The following is a 23,081-nucleotide window of genomic DNA, read 5'->3' on the forward strand; positions in this document are numbered from 1 at the left end:
ATATACAATGGAATATTACTCAGCCATCGTACAGAGCGAAGTAAGTCAGAAAGAGAAAAACAAATACCGTATGCTAACACATATATATGGAATCTAAAAAAAAAAAAAAAAAAAAAAGGTCATGAAGAACCTAGGGGCAAGATAGGAATAAAGAGGCAGACCTACTAGAGAATGCACTTGAGGATACGGGGTGGGGGAAGGGTAAGCTGGGAGAAAGTGAGAGAGTGGCATGGACATATATACACTACCAAATGTAAAACAGATAGCTAGTGGGAATCAGCCGCATAGCACAGGGAAATCAGCTCGCTGCTTTGTGACCTCCTAGAGGGGTGGGATTGGGAGGGAGGGAGACGCAAGAGGGAAGAGATATGGGGATATATGTATATGTATAACTGATTCACTTTGTTATAAAGCAGAAACTAACACACTATTGTAAAGCAATTATATTCCAATAAAGATGTTAAAAAAAAATCGTCAGAAGACTTGAATTAACATTTTTCCCAAGAAGACATACAGATGGCAATCAGGCACATAAAAAGATGCTCAACATTGCTAGTCATCAGAGAAATACACATCAAAACCCCAACGATATATCACTTCACACCTGTCAGAATGACTATCATTCAAAAACAATGCAAATAACAAATGTTGGCAAGGATGTGGCGAAAAGAGAACACTCGTACACTGTTGGTGGGAATGTAAATTGGTGCAGCCACCGAGGAAAACAGTATGGAGGTTTCTCAAAACACTAAAAAATAAAACTGCCATGTGACCCAGCAATCACACTACTTGGGTATACCTGAATAAAACAAAAATGCTAATTGGAAGAGATACATGTGCCCCAATGTTCATAGCAACATTATTTACAATAGCCACTATATGAAAGCAACCCAAGTGTCCATTAATAGATGAATGGGTAAAGAAGATGTGGTTTATGTATACAATGGAATATTACTCAGCCATAATAAAGAATGAGATTCTGACATTTGCCACAACGTGGATGGACTTAGAGCATATTGTGCTTAGTGAAATAAGTCACAGAGACAATATATCACTTATATGTGGAGTCTAAAAAATAAATGAATATGAAAAAAAACAGAAACAGACTCACAGATATACAGAACTATGGGTTACCAGTGGGGAAAGGGAAGCAGGGAGGGGCAAGATAGGGAGAGGGGATTAAGAGGTACAAACTACTATGTGTAAAATAAATAAGGTACAAGAATATATTGTACAGCCTAGGGAATACAGCCAATACTTTATAATAACTTTAAATGGAGTATAATATATAAAAATATTGAATCACTATGTTGTACACCTGAAACTAATAGAAAATTGTAAGTCAGTTACACAATTTAAAATAATAAAACAAAGCAGTTTAAACTCTTATTTATGCATTTTCATTTCCATGCAACCCAACTTAACAATAAGACAATGGATTACAGTCTACGCCTTCCTTCGATGCTTCTGAACAATTTTGAGTTGGAGACCTTTTCTCTCCCAGTCCAGCTATGCTCAATATCACAAATGGTCACTTTTTTGCCTCAATCAGAGGAAAGGGATCTTTGGCTTATCTCGTCTAAAGGAAAGAACTTAGTTTCAGGACACAAGAATCCTGGATTTAAATTTCTCACCCTGACAGCAGGAAAAACAAAACCAAAAAGATAACTATCTGATACCCTTAACCTGTCTGGTTTCAGTTGCCTCATGTGTAAGATGGGAATAAAGCTACCTTTTTTTCCTGACCCATACACTTTCTTGTCTTCCCTTCAAGGCTATGTTGCTTGACTCCTATATTGCACTTTACCTGTGTTCCAGGACACTCTCGGGGCATTTGTGTCTGCTGTTCTGATGGAGATGTGGACGGTAATAGGTGCACTCCTTTCAAAGAAGAAGTCATATACTTCCAACTCCACCTGTAAACAAACAATTGCATATGAACCACACATTGACCATTTATAATATAAAATACCATTATTTCTGGGCTATACACCACAGATGGAGGCAAAACTGATTCAGGTTTCTGCTGTTGCCTGATCTCATTTTTGACAACCTAATCTCACTTTTTCAGGCTGTAGGTCTTGTTCCTTAGTTTATCAGTATTTTTAACTTTTCCTCTCTGTGAAAGAAGTTCTTAACCCCAAATAAGCAAATATGCTAGACATGTTTCCCTGCATTTGCTCGGAAGACTATGTCAGTCCAGCATCAGACCACTAGAGCCTCTCTCAAAGCAGTGGTTCTCCACTGGCGGAGCCTCTTCAATGACTCTATGAATACCAAATAGGCTAGCAGCTTTGTCTCTCTTCCTTACCTCATAATGTCTCCTCTCAGAATGGCTGCTTTTTGGTGGCTGATAGGCAATTTGCATGTCACTTAGGTCTTTCCAGGTGAAGGAGGACACCGGTCTGGTGTGATCCCACAGGTGAGTCACATAGCCTTGGCGCGGGGCTTTAGTAATGTTGAACACCAGCAAGGGTTTGGGGGTCTCATCCTCTTCACAGTCCAGAACTGATGTAGTCAAAGAGGTCAGGATGAACTGATCCACTTCCAGAATAAACATGGCCATGAATGCAGCCCTTGGAATCTGATTAGGGATGCCAGCTCTGATATAGACGGGTAACCACACACTCTCTGACTTTTGAAGGAGAAAGAAAAGATGAAGGGGGAAACAATATAAATGATGCTATAAAATCAGGGTAAATAGTATGATATTTAACACACTCCTATTTCCTTCACGCCAGCCTGAGTATGTGTCTTTTACTGGTGGGGCACACAGAGAACTAATGCTGGGCTCGTACCTCAGGAAGCTCAGTGGCCAGAGGCAGAAGAATAATGGTATCTGTGCTGGGATCAGTCTCTAGTCCTTGTTTGCGGCAGGAAGGAATAAACAAGTGTTCTCAGATGTGGACCAAGTGGGACAGAGTGTTGGTCTAGGGTCATCCTGGACCCTGACCTTTAGGGTGCCTCTGTGAGAAGCCAAAGAATCTGAGCAGAAAGAACCTGGAAGTGGAAATCATATCCTAGGAGTGTCGAAAGGAACTGCAATTGACCAGTAAGGCTAGAAATGTACTCTCCCAAGATGAGAGGCCTTCGCAATGGGGGATCTCCAGAGGAACCATGAAATTGCCCCGAGACTAAGAAGCAGCTTGAAACATCTGCCAGACTCAGAGAACATGAAGTCATATTCCATCAGTGCCTGGTCCAATAAGATCTCTCTCTCCAAACTTCTCCAAACCACCCACCCCCCGGCCTGGAAATTCAGAAACTAGTCAGCAAGGCTCAAAGAAAGAGAGAAACAGAAGAAGACAACCCCACCCCCTTCTCACTGCGTGATTTATAAAGACAAAGGAGTGATATGCTGAGACAGCACAGAGTTCACACTATTTAGTCTTCACGAGCCATTGAAAAACATTTGAAGATTTACAATTTAAACAAGAATGGGGAAATTACAGTATGAAAGGACTGGTGCCGAACAATAAGACCAATTAAACCTAGAGTTAAGCCTAAATAAATGTTATTTGAAACATACTAACAAAATGGATACAAATGTCAAAAAAGTGTACTTGAAATAAAAGATGATGCAAGCAATCATAAGGTATAAAAATGATAAACTGGAACTAAAGTTGCAGATTATATTAACCAAGCCTGCTGGTGAGTAACTGCAGTGAGATAGATAGGATCAATCCTCATAATATATAGGAAGGATGCAAAAGACTTCATTTTTTACTTTAAATGTTAAAAATATAGGTTAAAGAATTTTTTAAATTTAGAAATAAATTTTAAAGTGGGATAAAGATTTTTCAAATAAGTAAAGATAAAGGCTAAGAAAATATAAACTAGAGTGCAAGATAATTGCTTTTAACTAGCAAGAAAGCAGAAAACAAGATGATAGAAAAAAACCCACAGATATCCATTATTATAGAAATATAGCCTATATTCTCTTGTTCAAGACAAATATTCTGAAATTTAAATATCCAATTATATCTACCTTACCAGAGAGGCACTTAAAATTATATACAAAGATTAAAAGTAAAAGGATGATCCTAACTTATCATGTAAAGTTTGCAGTTGTAACCACAAGAATTTCAAAGAGAAATGAATTCAAGGCAAGAAACATTAAAAAGGACAGTGTGGGCAGTTGACAGTGATAAAATGTACAAGACAAAGATTCTTATAAGCATCACTATATTTAATACTATTCTGGCCAAACCAGTGGAAAAAAGAGTAGAAAAAAGAGGAATAATTATTGAAAAAGAAAGGAAAAAATTATCATCATTAGTGAAAGATGTAATTATGGTCTTTAAATGCCCAAAGAATTGAAAAATTTTTAGAATAATTGAATTCAAGAATGAAGCCAGACAAAAGAAGATTAGTCTAAGAAATAGCTCTCCTATCTATCATCGGTAACCAATGAGAAGAAATAGTGGAGGAAAAGACTAGTCATAATAATTTTACAAAAACAAATTGTCTAGGACTGGACTTACGTGTGCACAACTGACATGAAGAAAACTACAAACTTTACAGAAACATATAAAATATCATTTGCCTCGATGAAGTTAGATAACTTTTGTCTGGATGAGACAACTCAATATGGAAATGTTCCAATATTCTAATTCTTCCCAAAATAATTTACAGTTTTAATCCAATCCTGATAAAAAATATTTAGGGGCTTTTTTAAAAAACTAACATAAATATTTAATTACTTGCCTAGAACTAAGAATAGGTGAGAATGAATAAGAAAATTTTGAAGAGGAAGGACTCACGTCTATGAGGAAGGACTTGCCTGTAAAATGTTAAAGTCTATTATAGACCTTTTATATTTAGAATAATATGGTACTGGCACAAGAATAGGTAGGCAAATCTAAGGAACAAAAGAGCTAGCCTTGAAATAGACACATAATATCTTTCTATACAATAGAAGACTCATCTAAAAACATGTCCATTATTCAACAGTGTTGAAAATTTTGGCTACTTGGAAAAAACTGTTCTGTGTTTCAAAATATGATAAAATTCATTTCAGGCAGAATAAAAAGGCAAATATAAACAGGAAAATGTTTTTAAATCTATAAGAAATTACGGGTGAACAGTCATTTAGTCACTTGATGAGGAAGGACTATACCAGCATAAAAATTAAAAAATAGCAAGATACAAAACTTCAAATACAGTATAAATTCAGTTCCATAAACTAACTCTGGTGTGCATGCCTCCCCACTCACTCTGTATGTGTGTTTGTGTATGTGTGTGTAAGGGTGTATATATATAAAAATGGTGGAAATACCCCTAGTTTTGTTTTCTTATTTTTCTTTCTGTGCTTTTAAAAAAAAAATCCTCTGCTGTTGAGTATATTACTTTTATATCTGTTTGTGACATGCCAAATTGACTATGGAATAGGTTAATTCTAAATAATACAGGAGGTTATTTTAAAGGGGAAACTCCTAACAAAACTGATCTGAAAACATAAAACCCTTTATCAATATACAGAGGAAAAAGAAGAAAAATCAATTAGGAAGAAAAATGGCTCTAATTTTTTTTTACAGATACAAAAAAGCATTAAAAGGGAAAGGAGTTTGACGTCAAAACGAACAGAAGACACATACTAGTCGTTAAGAGACGTAGGGTTTAGTCTTGACTCAGCCAGGCATGTAGAGTCAAGGTTCGCGAGGTTCATGATTTCTCTGGCTACCACTATAAAACAAGGGGCTTGGGCTAAGCCAATTACTTCCAAACCTGGCTGATGATCAGTTTTTTCACTAGCAAAATATGTAGAGAGGTTATTACGTGTCCAACTTTGTGCCAAGTGCTTTGTAAGCATTATCTCATTTAATCCTCTCAATAAGAAGTAAGTACGACTATGCCCGTTTTAAGATTTTTAAAATGAGGCATAAAGTACAAAGTCACACAGCTAGTTAACATTTGAACCCAGGCAACCTGGGCCCAAAGTCATGCTCTTAACTGTTAATGTTAGACTCAAATCTATTCTTTCAAAGCTCCCCAAGTGATTCACCTGATCAGTTTGACCAGACTACCTCAGGGTTTTTCCAAATCTCAATTATAAAATTCTATAATCCTGTTTACTCATTTCCTTATCATTCCGTGTTTTATTAATTCCTGTGGTAATAATGTTCAATATTTGACTGGGTCTGTTAGGAGAAATCCTAGTGAGAAGTCAGCCTGTGAAAGACGGAGGTCTTCCACAAATGTCATCTCAGATCACCTTAAATCAGCACAAAATCTGAGCTGTTTCAGCAGGTACACAGTCACCCCAGCTTCCCAAATAAACAAGTTACAGCATACATGAATTAAGAGAATAGCATGTCAAATCTCTTATATAGGCTGATTTCACTTTCTGTCATCGTTTCCATGGGAAGAGATCAAAGGAAAGAAAGGGCAGGAGAATGTAAAAGAGATTGGAAGATGCAGGAAGTCCTTGGGGGGCTGTCTCCTTGACAACCCAGTCCTCCAACTCAAAGTCTGAAAGAGTGAAAATGATATCATCTGCTACAGCCATAAAAGTAGGACTGAGCTCCCCCTCTCTCCCAGATTCCTGTGGCCTTGCAGAGTGGGTGGGTGGACCCTCTGATTTCCTCTAACAGATGAAAGGAGGTTCTAATAAAGGAGTAAATGAAGCATCCAAGAGTAGGAGTTACAAGCGCAGAAACGGGAATCTGAGGAATACTGAAGGGAACGGGAGAAGAAAGTTAGCATGTAACCTGACCCAGGTCCTTTCTAAGCTGCTTCAGTGATGATAGAGCTACAAGAGAGCCAGAGAAGGGAAACTATGTACTGATATTATATACAAAAGCTACTGTTTCAAGCACGTACTGGCAGAACAAGTCTGCAGTTCGCTGAGCTGTTCTACCCACAACCATACAGGAACCAGCACGAGCGCCCCCGTGGAACTGGCTTTCTTGCTGTGGATCAGCTGGGGACACAGACACATAACCCCACAGACTCTACCTTGTATATGATTTTACTCCTGCTATCTGTGAGGTCCAGTCGGATGGAGATGTAATCAATGTGCGGAGAAGGGGGACTCAGATGTTGATATCGAAGCCCCGACAGCAAGAACTCCTCACAGCTCACTTTGAGACTTCCTATTTTCTTCAGTCCCAGGGGACATCTGCCACCAGGACACTTCAGTTCTGTTCCCAGTTCTAGAATGTACAGCAGTGAATTAAGAGAGTCACTTGTACATTAATGATTGTAAAATTTAAAAACCCATCCTCCCTCCCATGGGTACTCATTCCCTCTCACTGCCCAAAGACTACTCACATGTACCCTCCAATCATTCACTGAGTAGGTTGTCATTTTCTTGAAAACCTGTCATTGCCTTTACTGAAAAGAACAGTTGACCAATTATCCAATCAGGTTCTTAACCACCAAAAGTGACCAAGAGAAAAAATATATAAAATGCATTTTCTGGTGCTGGACCATCTTTGACTAACAGGCTCACTGTAGGCCTTCCACTGTCCTGCTCTGGTCTTCCTTTACAGCATCCACTTCCATGGTACCATCATGCCATCTCTGCTAGAATATTCTACTCACTGAAATTCACTCCCCTTAGTGCTTGTCACACACTCAAATCCTGAAAACCTTTTCAGGTCGATTTAATCTTTTTTCTAAACCTTTCTTCAAATATTCATTGACCACCTGAGCCAACCTGCTGTCTCCCACTGAAAACCACAGTCATCTCTCCAACACATAGTCTTTTGTCTCTGTCCAACTGCCTTTTTCACTCCTGCACAGTATATGATACTCACAGGCCACTTATTTGTCTAGTGGCCTTTTGCACATTTCCCTGATGTACAAAATGGGTATCCTACTTCCTACCCTGTGAAGGCTGTGAAGACCAAATGAGATGACTTATTGTGCATGTTTTCAGCTATAAATTTCTGTCCAAATTCAAGGTATTACTGTGATTATGATTTTCCCTTATATTTTTTGGTCTTCCCACAGTGCTTGAAACACTATTATGCATCTAGGAGGTACCCAAAATGTGATAATTAAATGAATAACAGAAAGAACGTTATCCATTAACTCTTCCTGATTTAAACCATGGCTGCTGCCCACCAGCTCTACCTCAAACCTGCTCCAAGTCTAGTAATACTTAGTAAATTCACCAGCTACTTTTGCTACCACTGCCATTGCTACCTACTATTAATAATAACAGCTGACAGTTACCGAGCACTTGCTATGAGCCAGACACTGTGTTAAGCACTTTTGTGTCTGTGTGATCTCATTCACTCCCATCTTTATACAATCCTATGGAACAGCCACTATCCTTGTCCATTTTACAGAGACTTAGACAGGTTAAATAATTCGCCTAAAAGCACACAGGGAATAAATAGCAGAGGCAGTTTTCAAGCCCGGGTTTTTCCAATTCCGAAGTCTACACTCTTAACCACTAACTTACATTTTTCAACCAGCTACAAATTATATTAAGTAAAAATCTTTGTCATGGTAGAAGATGACCATTTACAGATCTGTCAGCTTTAGTAACATCCAGATAAGTATTAAAACATATCATACGAGACTCAGGGAAAAAACTGTGTGGTTGATCTCCACGAGGTTCTTCCGGCCAGGGCTCCACCACAACCAGCTGGCCATGGGCTGGCAGCCGAGTTCCCACAGGGTCCAGCCTGACTGTACACTCCAGACTAGTCGTCCTCTCATAATCAAATCTGAGCAGGTTTTTATCAATGGCTCGGGACAGGCCATAGAATTCAGACACCTCCAGTACATTGTCACTCATACGGATGATGTTACAGTCTGGTTCCAGGAGATAGACCCGCAGGATAAAGGTTTCCGTGAAGGTGTCTGTCTCAGTCAATCTGTGGACAGAACAGAGCAAAGGCAATATTATTGGTGCCCAGGTACTTCTGATATTGTGTACTAACTTGGCTGGAAGCTTAAAGATTGGCTTTCACACAATCAGTGTGTCACGCAGAGTGTGGATTTTATTTTATACTCTACTCCCAACCTCTCTCTTCTTTTCCCTTCTTCTCCTTACCTTGGTGACAACTCCTTTTCCTGTTTCTTCCCTTTCCAATGACCCTTCTTTTAACACCTTCTCTCAAATCCATCATCGATACTGGTATTTAAAGACTGCGATGAGCTCAGAGTCCCTTCTCTAGCATGTGTGCAACTTAAGAGTATCCAGCATGTATAATTTATGGATTGACTTTTAATTCAGGGGTGAGGGGGTGAGGGGTTTCTGAAGCACCAAGGCCCTTTTGCTCTTCAGAAATGCCACCACATGAATAGTCATCTACAGTCTAGTTGGGGTGCTCTGCTCAGCGCTTGGCATATAAAGGGTATTCCGTGATTGTTACCTCCATTGCCTTCATTCCCTTAGTCACTCTGTTTTCTGGATATTTACAGAGACCAGCAGATAGGGGTTGTCACTCTTTACTGAAGGGAGAAAATTAATGGGTGATGGGTGTGTATCAATAATGCAGCTCCTAACTGACGTGCTTTCACGATGGCCCGGGCAGATACTAAACTCTATGAAGAGTATATCATTCAGTCTTCACAGGAATCTATCATAAGTGTGGTTAATCCCATTTTACAGATAAGGAAACAGGCACAAGGAGGTCAAGTAGCTTGCCAAAAGGGCTAGAGACGAGGTAAGAGGGTAATAAACATGCTCCCTGGTTTTCTGCCTCCAACTCCTCTGAATATTCTATTTTAAATCCTCAAGACCAGGGAACTTGACAGGTCCTCTAACTCTGCCCTTCATGTGTGCTCCTCTACCCTCCCCATCCCTCAGAAACTCAAGGAAGAAAGAAATAGGAACAGCTAGAATTCATTAGCTTTTCCAGCCCTTCCCAGCAAGCTCTTTGAAGCTAATTTGTTTTTTAACTTTAAAGTCTTAGGAAACTCAAACAGCCTTGTATGCTGATTGCATAGCTTCCTAAGGAACCCTTCGGTGCCATCGCATTTCCTGAGCACAGCATTCGGTTCACCCCTCTCTTTCGGCGCTTGTCATTCTGAATCACAGTTAGCGACCCATCTTTTGCATGAGACCATGAGAACCAGTCTATGTCTCCTCATGTTTTTGTTTCCTATGTCTAGCATGGGCCTAACCTATAGCAGATGATCATAAGTGTTTATAGGATGATTCACTGTGCTACAAAACTCTAGACTCATATTAGTCTAGTACTTAAGGGAAATTCATGCTGCCGTATTTTACTCTTAAATACTCTTAAAAGCAACAAAAACCAAGTAAAATCTATATAAGGCCTACTCCACCTACACTGAATTCTCAGTTGCTTCTATAAAGTGAGCAATACCATAACCATGAGCTTATATTTTTTTAACATCTTTATTAGAGTATAATTGCTTTACAATGGTGTGTTAGTTTCTGCTGTATAACAAAGTGAATCAGCTATACGTTTACATATATCCCCATATCCCCTCCTTCTTGAGTCTCCCTCCCACCCTCCCTACCCCACCCCTCTAGGTGGTCACAAAGCACCAAGCTGATCTCCCTGTGCTATGTAATTTTAAATTAACTTTTTATTTAGATATACTACACAGACCCTAAAATTTACCTTTTTAAAGTTTATAATTCAGTGGTTTCTAGTATATTCATAAGGTTATGCAACCGTCATGCTCCCTAATTCCAGAACATTTTTATGACCCCCCCACCATAAAAATCCACACCCATGAGCATTCACTCCCCATTCACCCCTTCCTCAACAGCTGGCAACCACTAATCCACTTTGTCTTTATGGATTTGCCTTTTCTAGGCATATCATATAAATGAAATTACACAATATGTGACCTTTTGTGTCAGACTTCTTTCACTTAGCATAATGTTTTCAAGGTTCATCCATGTTGTAGCATGTATCAGTACTTCATTCCTTTTTATGGCTGAATAATATTCCATTGTATGGATATACCCCATCATGTTTACACATGCATCAGTTAGATTGTTTCAACTTTTTGGCATTTATGAGACATGCTGCAGTGAACATTTGTCTATAAATTTTTGTGTAAACATATCTTTTATTTCTCTTATGTATATATGTATATTTAGGAGTAGAATTGCTGGGTCATATGGTCACTTTGTCCAACTCTATAATTGATTTTTTGAACCTTTTTAAAATATAATATGTTGAAAAATAGAAGATATTGCACTTCTAATAAATAAGCAGTTGATAATCAAAAAGAAGAATTTCATTCACTTTTGGAATATATTTTCCTCCTAATTCTCATTAAAAATTTGTAGTTTGTAATCTCCATTTTTTATCATAAGTGGGGAATTGAATGACCAGAGATACCCATACAAGAACTCTAAAGAGAAACAGGAGAGGGCTAATAATTTGCCACAGTAATGCCCCAAGGAAGATGATATAAATAAAAGTAACTGAAAGGTTGCTACAATTCTTGCCTCACCCACTCAGGTCTCCAGTTCCTACTGCGAATTACTTGTTTGAAATCTAGTAACTCCCATCATAATAATACCTATCCAAAGAAAAAGAAGTACACAGAGTGGTTATCTGCTAAGGAATGAACAATGCTTCTATGCTGCTTACCTGTAAAGTCTAAGCTTCACTGTGTCTTCATCAAGAATTGGGCAACCGTTGTGAGTATACTTTACTTCATTGGGGAGGAAATGGCAGTCAAAGACCTAGTTCACATGAAGAAATGGATACATATCTGTGAGAAAACTGGTACATTTTTTAATTTTTCCAGCAGTAAAGTACTGCCTGAAGAAATTACGGTCTCTTAGTATTGTGTGTGTGTGTGTGTGTGTGTGTGTGTGTATGTGTGTGTGTGTGTTTTAACCATCACCACCTCTACCCACCCCCATGCCTATGACCATCCTGCTTATATAGCTGTGTTTTGCTTTGAGAATATCTAAATTATGAAAATCCAAGCAGATCAGGCAGATAAATTAAGCAGTGATTATCTCTAAATAACTATCTTTTTCCAGTGTATAGTACATTTAAAATATGGTTCCATTTTTCAAAATGTTATTTACCAACACCATAGCAACTGAGTCAGAGAGGTCTACCTCTGTGTATGTAGAAACAGGCATGCATTACCCCACATACAAACACGCTGTATTAGCTCTGTATTTTTTTCTTCTCCTTTTATTGCTTTCTTTTCCAAATAGTATATTTAAAAATGAAGCCACTTACTACAGACACTATTGTGGTCGATCAGAGCCAAACACGACCCACAGATGTTTCTCATTTACTTGCAAAAGCCTGCTTTTATTAGTTATGTAATAGCAGAAATGACTGATGAGACAAATAACAATGTCAAGGCAATTTTCTCTATTCAAACAAAATTATAAGTAACTGTATCACCTCACTCAGAACTACTAAGGATTGCTAATTGTTATATTCTGGGAGTCATAGTTTTTAAAAGAAGAGTTTTCTCTTCCATTCACACCATGACCCTCATTCTGCCCGATCTGACTTGGTAGAGTTCTAAGAAATACCCTCGAGGTATTCACATATCATCACTGTTGAGTTCATGCTATTTAGCCTGTACCTTGTTACAGCCTCAAACATTTACAAACAACATAATCCTCCCTGAGAAGGCTTTCTCACTAATACAAATGATCGTTTCCTACTAAGACTTTCTCACTAATACAAATGATCGTTTCCTACAGACATCTTTGGTTCCTCTTTTTAATTGACAACAAGGAAGGAGATAAAGGAAAGACCTTTCCCATATCATTGACAGATAGTCACTGTAACAAAGAGACAATCTGCTTTGTTAAAAGAAACATCTGTTTTATGTTTCATAATATGTTTTCCTTTTATAAAAGGCGACAACCATAATTCCATAAATTTACTAACTAAAACAAAGGAGAGCTAAATCCTTTTCTAATTACTGTCTAGCTTTGTTTTTTTCCACTTCAATTGCTTTTCAATTACAATTTATAATTAAATTGTCACACATTCCTAACTCATTACTCACTTTAATGACAGCAAACTGGTTCAAACTAGAGATATTTTCTTACTTCTGCATTTCCTATTCAAAAGAGCGAGCTCAGTGCTAAGCGGGGGTGCTTTTCCACCCAGGAAATTTCTCGCTTTGGGTCAGGGGTGAGAAGTACTGTGAGTGCGTAAGTCTTGTCCTAAAACATGAGGAAAACATATTGCCATCAACCTTCTCTAATTGACTATCTCGAGAAGGTTATCGAGACAGAAGGTACTCGTGTGCACCAAGTGAAATCCCTTTCCAAATAACCAATAGGAAAATGAACCTGTTGGTCCTACGACAAACTTCAGTAATGGAATGAAAACACTGATTGAACAGATGTCAAACAAAACATTTTCTGTACAACTCACATGAAACGGTTCATTACACAGCAGGGTGTTGTTAATACAGTCATCTGGCTAGGAATGGGCTCAAATAAGCCTGCTTTCAACTTACTAGTAAGCTCTATTAAAGAGTAATGTTTAGGATGTGTGTGTGTGTGTGTGTGTGTGTGTGTGTGTGTGTGTGTGTGTGTGTGTGTGTCTGTGTGTGCATAATTGGCTTGGCTATGCTTGGCTGTGTTTAATTTCAAAAACTCCATAAGAAATCAATCCCTGGGGAGAACTGCATCAACCTGAATTTAGTACAGCTACATATTGCAAAAAAGCAGTTTTCACTTAGGGATTTTGTTTTTGTTGAAATTATCATAATGAAAAAATAGGATCACCAAGTGGTTTGAGAAACAAAGTTTTCCGGACATACAGATTTCATGATAGTACACAGTTCTCATATTTGACCAAAAGGCAACGAAACTCCACATTTTAATGGACTGCTTTCCACAGAATAACTGTTAGCAGCTATATATCACATATTTACTTTAGATGATATAAATCTGTTTGAGATGTCAGATGTACCTCTGGATAGACATACACTAAACATTATCTTTTAATCAGCACGTTAGAGGACCCTTTGGGGATGTTTGCCGCCCTGCCCCTTTGCCTTGCAATGCAGACTTCCCTAAATCAGACAGATATGTTGTTTCTGTTCCACATTGTCTTTCTAGTAATGGATTTTTGCCAGAAAATCAGAGAAAGTTTGAAAATGAGACAACTTAGAGATCTATCACAACACTTGATCCTTGTGACCAAATAAATGTTTTACCTAGTTCTAGTCACGTGGATCCCTTTTTGCTCTCCAGTGCCTCAGAGCTAGCCACATAGTGAAGACTATTAAAATATCACTGAAAATGATGCTATTTTTCATTACTCTCATAGAAAGTGCTATATGAAGCACTTTAGAAGTCATAGGCTATTTGGGATGGGGAGAGGATATCCCCAGAGGCTGGTTTAAGTAACAGGAGATCCTCCCCAAAATGCTTTCTAAGGAGGGAGAATCTGGTGAATAATAGGCCTTTGGTTTTGCATGCTTGCGGCCAGAGCTTAATACAGCTGGACCATAGATTACCCCAGTGCGCTACAAGGAGGAATCTTTCCTCTCTTCTTATCTCACAAAATATATTCAGCCTTACTTCTAAATAAATGTTGCACACATTTTTTTGATATATTGATTGGAAGGGTTACCAAATTATCAGTTCATCAGTCTTTATAAGGCATCCACCTTTTTCCATATAGCCCTGGGTCTCTGCTCTGTCAGGGATCCCAGACATCTAGGATTCGGGTCCTATTTTGCTGCTCCCCAAAACTCCAAGGATTTGCTTTTGACCCCCGTGCCTGTAGTTAGGGCTCCACGGCCTGCTGCTGAGCCTATTCGCGTCACCTACTCATCGCATTTAGTGCATTGGGGCTCCAGACATGAGCTATCCCAGGCGTCTCCTTTATCCCTAACTTATAGGTGCCAATCAAACACACTTTCCAGCATAAGTTATGTTGGGTGAAAGTGGGGAGATGTTGCACTTACCACACACATGGGAAAACCAGGGTGACCTGGGTCCATGAGCACATACTAACATTTTTTAGATGCCCATCTGAAGCTCATTGACTGACAAAAGAAAAACTCACAGGAAACCGGAGGGAGACATTTAGTCACAGTCACATGAGCCATACTCCCAAAGTGAGAGCCTGCCATAGCATTCTGATGTGTTTCAGAATCAGACTATAACTGTAATGGAAGTAAAGGAAATGTCCAGAGATGTCAACTTGAGCTAGCATCTATCTCAGTCTCTTTAGTTCATCTTTATGACATCTAATACCACTTTTGAACAAGCCGATAGAATAGTTTTTTAGCCAAATAGAGAGGAAGAGGAAGAACATTAATGCTCACAGTTCAGCAAACAGAAATGCTGTATTTTGCTAGGAGCAGCAGCCATACCCAGCATTGAATATTCTGAAAACTGTTTGCCTTGAGAAGAAAGTTCAACCACAGTAGGAACAAGTAATAAGACCAGAAGCAATTTTCTATTGTGTATAAAGATAAGCTCTTTAAGCAAATGTATGATAATACAGACTTTCCTAAACCCAAGGAATTAGAGGGTAACTCCACCCTACAAAAGGATTGAGCACAGAACACCCTTAAATGACAAGGTCTCCATGGTAGTGATTAAAGGGAAAAAAAATTTTTATGAAGACATTTTTGAAGAACAATGAATATTTAAAATGAAGTGTCTTCATATATCGTTTCCAGATCTCATCCCTTACTCAAGGGAACGTTCAAGGGATGGTAATAGATTAAAATGTCTTCGTGTTTAACTTTTGCTAATCTGCAGTCACAAATGTGTCCTAAAGATGTCCTGAAACCCTGATATCTTATCCAAAGGCACTCTGGCCATGGGTGAGATAATTTGGGGGCAGGAATAGTCCCATAAAGACTGACCTTATCACACCACACAGGAGACTGCCCACTCCAACCCGTTTTCATTCTCTCTCCCTCTCGTTTACTTCTCTCTCTCTCTCTCTCTCCCCCTCGCTCTGTTTTTTTCTCTCTCTCCCCTAAGATTCTCATAGAGTGGCCATGTACCTAAAATAAGATGCGATTCCCTTACCATTATGCCTTTTCCTGGCTGATTAGCTGTTTTATAAGGTCAAAGAGCTGGTAATATTTACATAAGATTTCGTCAATAAGAGAGGATAAATTGGAAAGACTTGTCAATTTGGTGTATTACTAATTTTAAAAATGCATCCATCCATAACTGTTCGAACCATTCTTCCTCCAGAGGGGTTGACATAAATAGGAGTGACTCCTGTTGGTTTCAAGGCTGTAATCCACAGTCACCCAAGAACATTCAAAAAACAGGTTTGACCAATCTCAAATCATTACCTCGTACACCTGAAACTAATGTTATATGTCATTATACGTCAAAAAAACTTTTTTTAACAGGTTTCACCTTGCATAGAAAAAACAGTGCAGTATTATGCCCGCTAACTGCAACTCCACCGTTTCAAATTTGAACACCTTACAACACTCACCTCTGGTAGCTTGAAGGAAGAGCTTGATCTCTCTCTCTCTGTCTCTCTGTCTCTCTGTCTCTCTGTCTCTCTCTCTCTGTCTCTCTCTCTCTCTCTGTCTCTCTCTCTCTCTCTCTCTCTCTCTCTCTCTCGCTCTCGCTCTCGCTCTCGCTCTCGCTCTCGCTCTCTCGCTCGCTCTCTCGCTCTCTCTCTCGCTCTCTCTCTCCCTCACCCCCAACATTATCACACACTCTCATTCATACACACTACTAAATAGCAAATCTCAGATATGACCTACCTGTGGAGTGAGTTTCCCAACCCTCTGGGTTATTGGTTCATTCATCACAACTTCCACTTTGCAGGCATCTTTCTCTTTGGGGATGGCGAACTTCAGGTCATCCTGAGACAGGAAGGCGGAGCTGCCCTTCATCACCCTGACCCCTCGGTTAACACGGATGAGGGTGAGGCTGGCCCAGCCTGGGAGCAGCCTGAGCAGCAGCAGCAGGGCACCGAGCCCACCCCAGCGTAGAGAGCTCATGCCGACAGGGGCCAACTCGTTTCCATCCACCAGTGAAATCCCTTCAACAAAGGAGGGCTTCTGTGCCTTCTCCGGGGGTGTCAGCTCATAGTCCAAGGGGCAGGGCAAGGGGTCCCGACAATGTGCCCCAAGATCTTAACACGTCCCTTTCATTTCAAACTCAGACAAGGAGGTCTTTCAGGCAGTCCCAGAGCTTTTAATAAAACTCGCTGATCACTCCTGACAACGCCCGGCAAGATTAATGTGCCTCCCAAGTGCTTTTTTAATCCTGCAAATGGGACGAGGAGTTGGAGGAAAGTGAGAGAGAAACAAAAAGGTTTATGTGGCTTATTCAAAAGACCCCCACCGACAAAGGAATCTTTCAACCAGCCTGTAATTTCAGCTAAATTAAAAACAAATAAACTAACTTGACCTCCAGGGGCATCTGAAAGGCAATGCAGCCATTTCATTCCCCGGCGGTAACTCCTGCTTCCGGACTCAACGGGTCCCAGCAGGGACGTCAGTTGTGTGGTCCGACAGGAGGCAGCCCGCCTCACGGCCAAGGGCAGCGTTTGCTCCTCTGCGTTCAGAGAAAGTTGTTGAACTCTTTGCTTTTGTCTTCTCACTTGATAAATGAGGACTGTAACCTCATTTGTGCAAGAGAGCTGATACAATTACTTGCCCACTGTTTGAAAACATGATTAATTCTAAATCAGTACAACCCACTCAAAAAAAAAAGGCTTAATAATTTGTCACATGGGCACAATTTTGACTTTGCTGGACAATGAAGACGCCTAAGAAACGCTTGAGTGGAAACTGGAGAAAAGATATTTTTTCTAAGTGATCATTTGGGGTTTTGTTTAGGTGTAACAAGGGCTAGGAATCCAGTAACGTAGTTTCAACATACACAGCTAATGACACGGCAGATGTACGTGCATTTATACATCATCTGCAATGCTAATTACATAGAAAGTATAGAATTCACACAAGTGGAGTCTTTTTTTCTATTTTAACCACTTAGAATTTCATGATTATTTCTCTGTGTCCCATAAGAACAGAAATGATTTTATCCAAAGTGCAAGGTATTGAAATATATCTTTAATTCCAAGATATGATTAGGTGAACCAGTCATATCCACGATTAGTTATCCATGATAGACCATAATGGTGGTTTATTATGCCCATTGGAAGGTCTTGCATTTTCATGATTTTAATGATTTCTGCACACGGATACTGAAATGTTTGTCAGAAGGTGTAGGCAAAAATGCCACTATTGCCCACCTCTAATATATTAAGGGAAGGCTCATTCTCTTGTCCCTGTTTGAAACCTTTCACTTTTGAGACAGTGCGTGACATGTCACCTAACACCTGGGGGCGGGCGGGTGCACACTTCACAGAGCAGCCTGTTTTTTATGGTGTCGGTCCCCACATAAAACAGTCCCATCCTCCCACTGACCATGTTGCCCACGCTCAGGCTGAATTAGGTTGGCTTGTTTGGGCAAGAATGCAAACCTGCTGGTTGAACTTTCACAACTTGTTTCCACTCACCTTTGGCATCTAAGACCATTCAAAAAAGCAGCGCTTTCACAAAGAAGAGAAGCAACAGGGTGGGTAGGCATCACCCAAAACTAAGAGATAAGAGAAAAAAACTTGGCTTTCTGAGATTTCAATGCATTAAATTAACCCATAAAGGCTGCAAGGACTCTATACTCTCAGGCATTCTTCTCATCTCCCTTCTTCTCCTTTGCTGCTTCTTCCTAGAATCCCTGACTTTTTTCATGTTGGGGAGCCTAGGGTCCAGTACTGGGACCTGTTTTTTGTCTACCCTCACTCCCTAGCGACCTCGTTCTTCCTTTTTTTTCATGGATTTATCTTTACGCTTCTCTCCCTCTTGTTACCCAGACTGAGGAGGCTGCCCTGCACATAAAAAAGAGAGCCACACCTCAGGCTAGCAGAGCTGTGAGCCAGAAGGAGCCTGGGTGTTTGGGACATTTGCAAAGTGAAGTCACCACACCAGCCCACTCTGCCAGAATTTTACATGGCAGAGAATGTAAACTTCTTTCCTGTTTAACCTACTGTTAAACAGGAAAGATGGCATTTTTTTCTACACCTTCTGACAAATATTTCAGTAGCCATGTGCAGAAATCATTAAAATCATGAAAATGCAAGACCTTCCAATGGGCATAATAAACCAGTGTAACTTTACACTGTTAATAACTACCTTATTCTTCAATTTTTTTGTTAATTTTGTTTAGTCATAAATCAGGTAAATATTTTAACTTCTTACCTACAGCATATGGGGAAATAGCTCATTCTCTAATTATAGCATAGTAAGTCCTTAATGAGCAGATAAGGTCAAAGACCAAGATTCTAATGTTCATCTACCAGGAAGAAACAAGAGAGAAAGAAAAGGAAATCTATTTCTGTGGCTTCCCGTGCCACAGTGATGTGGGAAGAGAAGACCTGAATCTGAAGACCTGGATTCTAACCCTGGTTCTTCTGAACATCTGTTTTCTCTTTCAAAAATGGGGCCATCTGTCTTGCCTGTTCCAGTTCCCCTGTGAGGCCAAACGAAATAGTCCATGTGGAAATATTTCCTTAACTACAAAGCCCCATATAAATGTAATGTTATTATTACAAAATATGTCAAAGGAATAAGAGGGTAAAGCTTGTCTCAAGAAAAACAGAATGGCAGGACCTGGTCCTGGATGAAGGGGGCAGAATTAGGTTCAGTAAAAGTCAAAGTGTGTTTTAATGACATTCAAAATGTCTCTTTTTCTTCCTCACAGTCTTAAAACAGGAGGTCGAAGTAAGAAACTGAATGCTAATATTTCAGTATTACCTCAACACTGCTGGGAGGTAAACAGTGCAAGAGTAACAATTTCTAAGTTCAAAATCAAACAAAACTCAGCCTTCAATCAACTGGGCTACCAAATTAGGTGCCATAAAGATCAAAAAGAATATGCTTTATTTGTGTTTTATTTACATTCTAATTTTGCGCTTGCATTTTTCTGTTGGTGTTAGGAAATGCCAAGTACGTAGACATTCCATGGAAAATATTGCTCTGATTTTTCACAGGAAGAAGGTGGCAGTGGAGGGGAAAGAGAAAAGGATTTGGATGAACAGAGAGGGAAAAGGCAAAACAAAAAAAATAAAAACCACACAGAACAATAGCAATGGAAATCAGGATTCTAAGTCAAACAAGATTTCAGATGATGATGGATTTTTTATCTCTACCAAAGAAGATGACAGAATTGTCTTGTTTCTGGTACAAAATTACAATGTCCAGAGGCAGCCAACATTTACTTGACAACACCCTAGTGGGAAACCTAACACATCTTGAGAGCTCTGTTTGCTTAATCCCAACATAGGGCCAAGTCAGATCCTCAGAATCCAGCTGTCTGTAGCTTGCTCTCATCACTGATGTGGGCAGCCACAGCATCAGCAGAATCAGTGGGAGCTTTGGAAGGGAAGTAGAAAGGTGGCCAGATTCTACAAGGGAGCTTGTAAGCCAACTGACTTTTAGCCACATGGGACTTAATTTGATGCTGCAATAGAAACAAATCCTGTCTGCTTGCTTGTGTGATTCAGCTGCTTCTCAGCATTTCACAATCCTCACGTCATCCTGCAAATCAGTTATGCTCTTACAGGCCATTTCCCACCCTTGCCTTTTTTCTTCATGTGGAAATCATGTATTCGAAGGATATCTCTACAAGCCAACAAAAAAGTGAAAAGATGTTTTGGAAAGTGGAAAACCATCCTGCTCTGAGTTCTTCCTTATAAAAATTCAAAAAGTGTTCTTTCTTAGTAAATTTCTTTCTTTCTTAGTAAATTCCTGAACAGAAGAAAATGATTCAGTAATATTTCATCTGGTATAGCTGAGCTGGTTTTCATTTCATAATTACACATTCAGTTTAACCACAGGAGGATGTATTCTCCATGCTGATATAAACATGGTACTCCTGTCATTTATCTTAGGTAATCTGTGCACAACAGGAAAAGCAGGATCCCAGCTGTCCTCCCAGGCTCTCTCTGCGATGGAACTTCTTGATGGTCAATGTTAACGATGTGCCCTGAAGATAATCATATTTACTATTGTTCCTCTGTGGAATTTTACAATGGAAGCTACATGACACAAGAGAAGCACCTTCCCCATCCTGCACCCAGCACAGATATCAAGATATCAATAATCAGACTTCCCTGGTGGTGCAGTGGTTAAGAATCCACCCGCCAATGCAGGAGACACGGGTTCAAGCCCTGGTCCAGGAAGACCCCACATGCCACGGAGCAACTAAGCGTGTGCACCACAACTACTGAAGCCCACGTGCCTACAGCCCGCGAGCCACAACTCCTGAAGCCCGCGCACCTAGAGCCCGTGCTCCGCAACAAGAGAAGCCACCGCCATGAGAAGCCCACACACCACAGCAAGAGTAGTCCCCGCTTGCCGCAACTAGAGAACGCCTGCGCGCAGCAACAAAGACCCAACGCAGCCAAAAATTAATTAATTAATTAATTTTTAAAAAACAAAAGATATCAATAATCTATCCTAACCTTTTGCTGGCTTGCTTTGCTATTTGCAGAACTCCTACTGGTCTGATACTCTTCTCAGCACTCCAGGTAGTTATTACCAATCAACCAAAGATGATGTAAACAATGGAACATTTTATCTTCCCTGTGCTTGAAGCTATTACCTCATGACTCACAGCTTCAGATCCTACAAGTACCCTATAGTCTTTAAGAAAGAAAATAAACTAATAGAGAAGTGGCATTTTGAGTAAAAAAAGAAGTAGCCAACTCAGGATCAACCCATTCCCACCCACTCAAACAGAGATTCTGATATCCTTGACTAGACTGATAAGAAAGCCCGTGACTTGTATTCTACATTAAAGTCTTTAAAATACCAGTCAGAAGAAACATAGAAGCCATCGTGGAATTACTTATAATGAATTTTTTCAATCATCATGATTTTCACTCAAATTGATTTCCAAAATAATTCATATGAATCAAATGTAAAAGTTTCAGGCATAAACTCATAGCTGCATATAATTATCCATAGAATAACTGAAATGATTCCGAATCATATGTGACATAAGTTGATTCACCCAAGAGCAATGAACTGGAAATGAGGAGAACGGTCCCCCAAGGGAACAACTAACTGTCTAAACTCAGAGAAAGTGGCTCTCTTCTTTGTGTAGCAGTTGAGGAAATTAAGACTTAGATTTTACCAAGGACTTCAGATCCACTGCCTCCTCTGACTTTCCTTCCCTGAGAGAGACAGAGAAGTCTAACTGCACCTTGTCATAAGCAACAAGGAGTCAGTCTAAGGCTGGCCCAAGGTCACAGCCGGAGGCAGCACAGCCTGGGAGAAGCAGGTCTCTGGCACCCTGGGGAAGGGCTCTGTCCTCCTCTATGCTGACAGTCTCACTGCAAAAGCAGCCCTGGGAACACACAAATACAAAACAGGTTCTTCTCTTTCAAGAAGCTCATCACCTCTTATGGAGCTTTAATTGTTCAATGCCCCCCACAGGGGTGGAGAATCCGTGGCGATCTTACCCAACACAGGATTTCCGGGGAGAATAGAATCGTGGAGAAGAAGCCTTCTAAGATTGATTTTCTTCTAAGATTGATTTTCCTCAACAATTTATAGTACAGTTGCCCCTCAGTATCCACAGGGGTTGGTTCCAGTAACCCCCCAACCCTCCACAGATACCAAACGCCACGATGATGCTCAAGTCCTTTATATAAAGTGGCGAAGTGTTTACGTATAACCTATGAACATTTTCCCACACACTTTAAATCACCTCTAGATTACTTATAATACCTAATACAATGTAAATGCTATGTAAATAGTTGTAAATACAAGGTAAACGCTGTGTAAATAGTTGCCAGGCAAATTCAAGTTTTGCTTTTTGGAACTTTCTGGAGTTTTTTTTTTTCAAATATTTTCAATCGTAGTTGGCTGAATCCACGGATGTAGAATGCACAGATATGGAAGGCTGACTGTATCTTCCTTTTCTCATTTTATGTCTACTAGTACTTTTTACTTACTGTATACAGGTACTGGGCTACATTCTTTATATATTTCTTTTCATTTATTTCTCACAACAAACCTATAAAGCAGTTTCTATTATTATTCTGATTTTATAGATAAACAGTGACTTAAGGAAGTGACATCATAATCATAATAAAAACGAACATTTATTAAGTGCTTCCTATGGATTA

General features: G+C 39.6%; 1 protein-coding gene across 1 annotated transcript in view; it reads right to left on the reverse strand.

Annotated features, from left to right (window-relative positions):
* FREM1 (FRAS1 related extracellular matrix 1) overlaps positions 1–16,881 on the reverse strand; it is a 153,315-nt gene extending 136,434 nt beyond the window's left edge. Inside the window, exons 1-6 of the mRNA XM_060013462.1 lie at positions 16,642–16,881; positions 11,541–11,635; positions 8,530–8,831; positions 6,958–7,154; positions 2,312–2,635; positions 1,808–1,916 (exon numbers count right to left, since the gene is read on the reverse strand). Of these exons, the coding sequence (XP_059869445.1) occupies positions 1,808–1,916; positions 2,312–2,635; positions 6,958–7,154; positions 8,530–8,831; positions 11,541–11,635; positions 16,642–16,881 (1,267 nt within the window). The remainder of the gene's footprint in view (positions 1–1,807; positions 1,917–2,311; positions 2,636–6,957; positions 7,155–8,529; positions 8,832–11,540; positions 11,636–16,641) is intronic.
* Between the last annotated feature and the right edge of the window lie 6,200 nt (positions 16,882–23,081).

Source organism: Delphinus delphis, chromosome 6 (assembly GCF_949987515.2).
Source record: "Delphinus delphis chromosome 6, mDelDel1.2, whole genome shotgun sequence".
Classification (NCBI taxonomy): domain Eukaryota; kingdom Metazoa; phylum Chordata; class Mammalia; order Artiodactyla; family Delphinidae; genus Delphinus; species Delphinus delphis.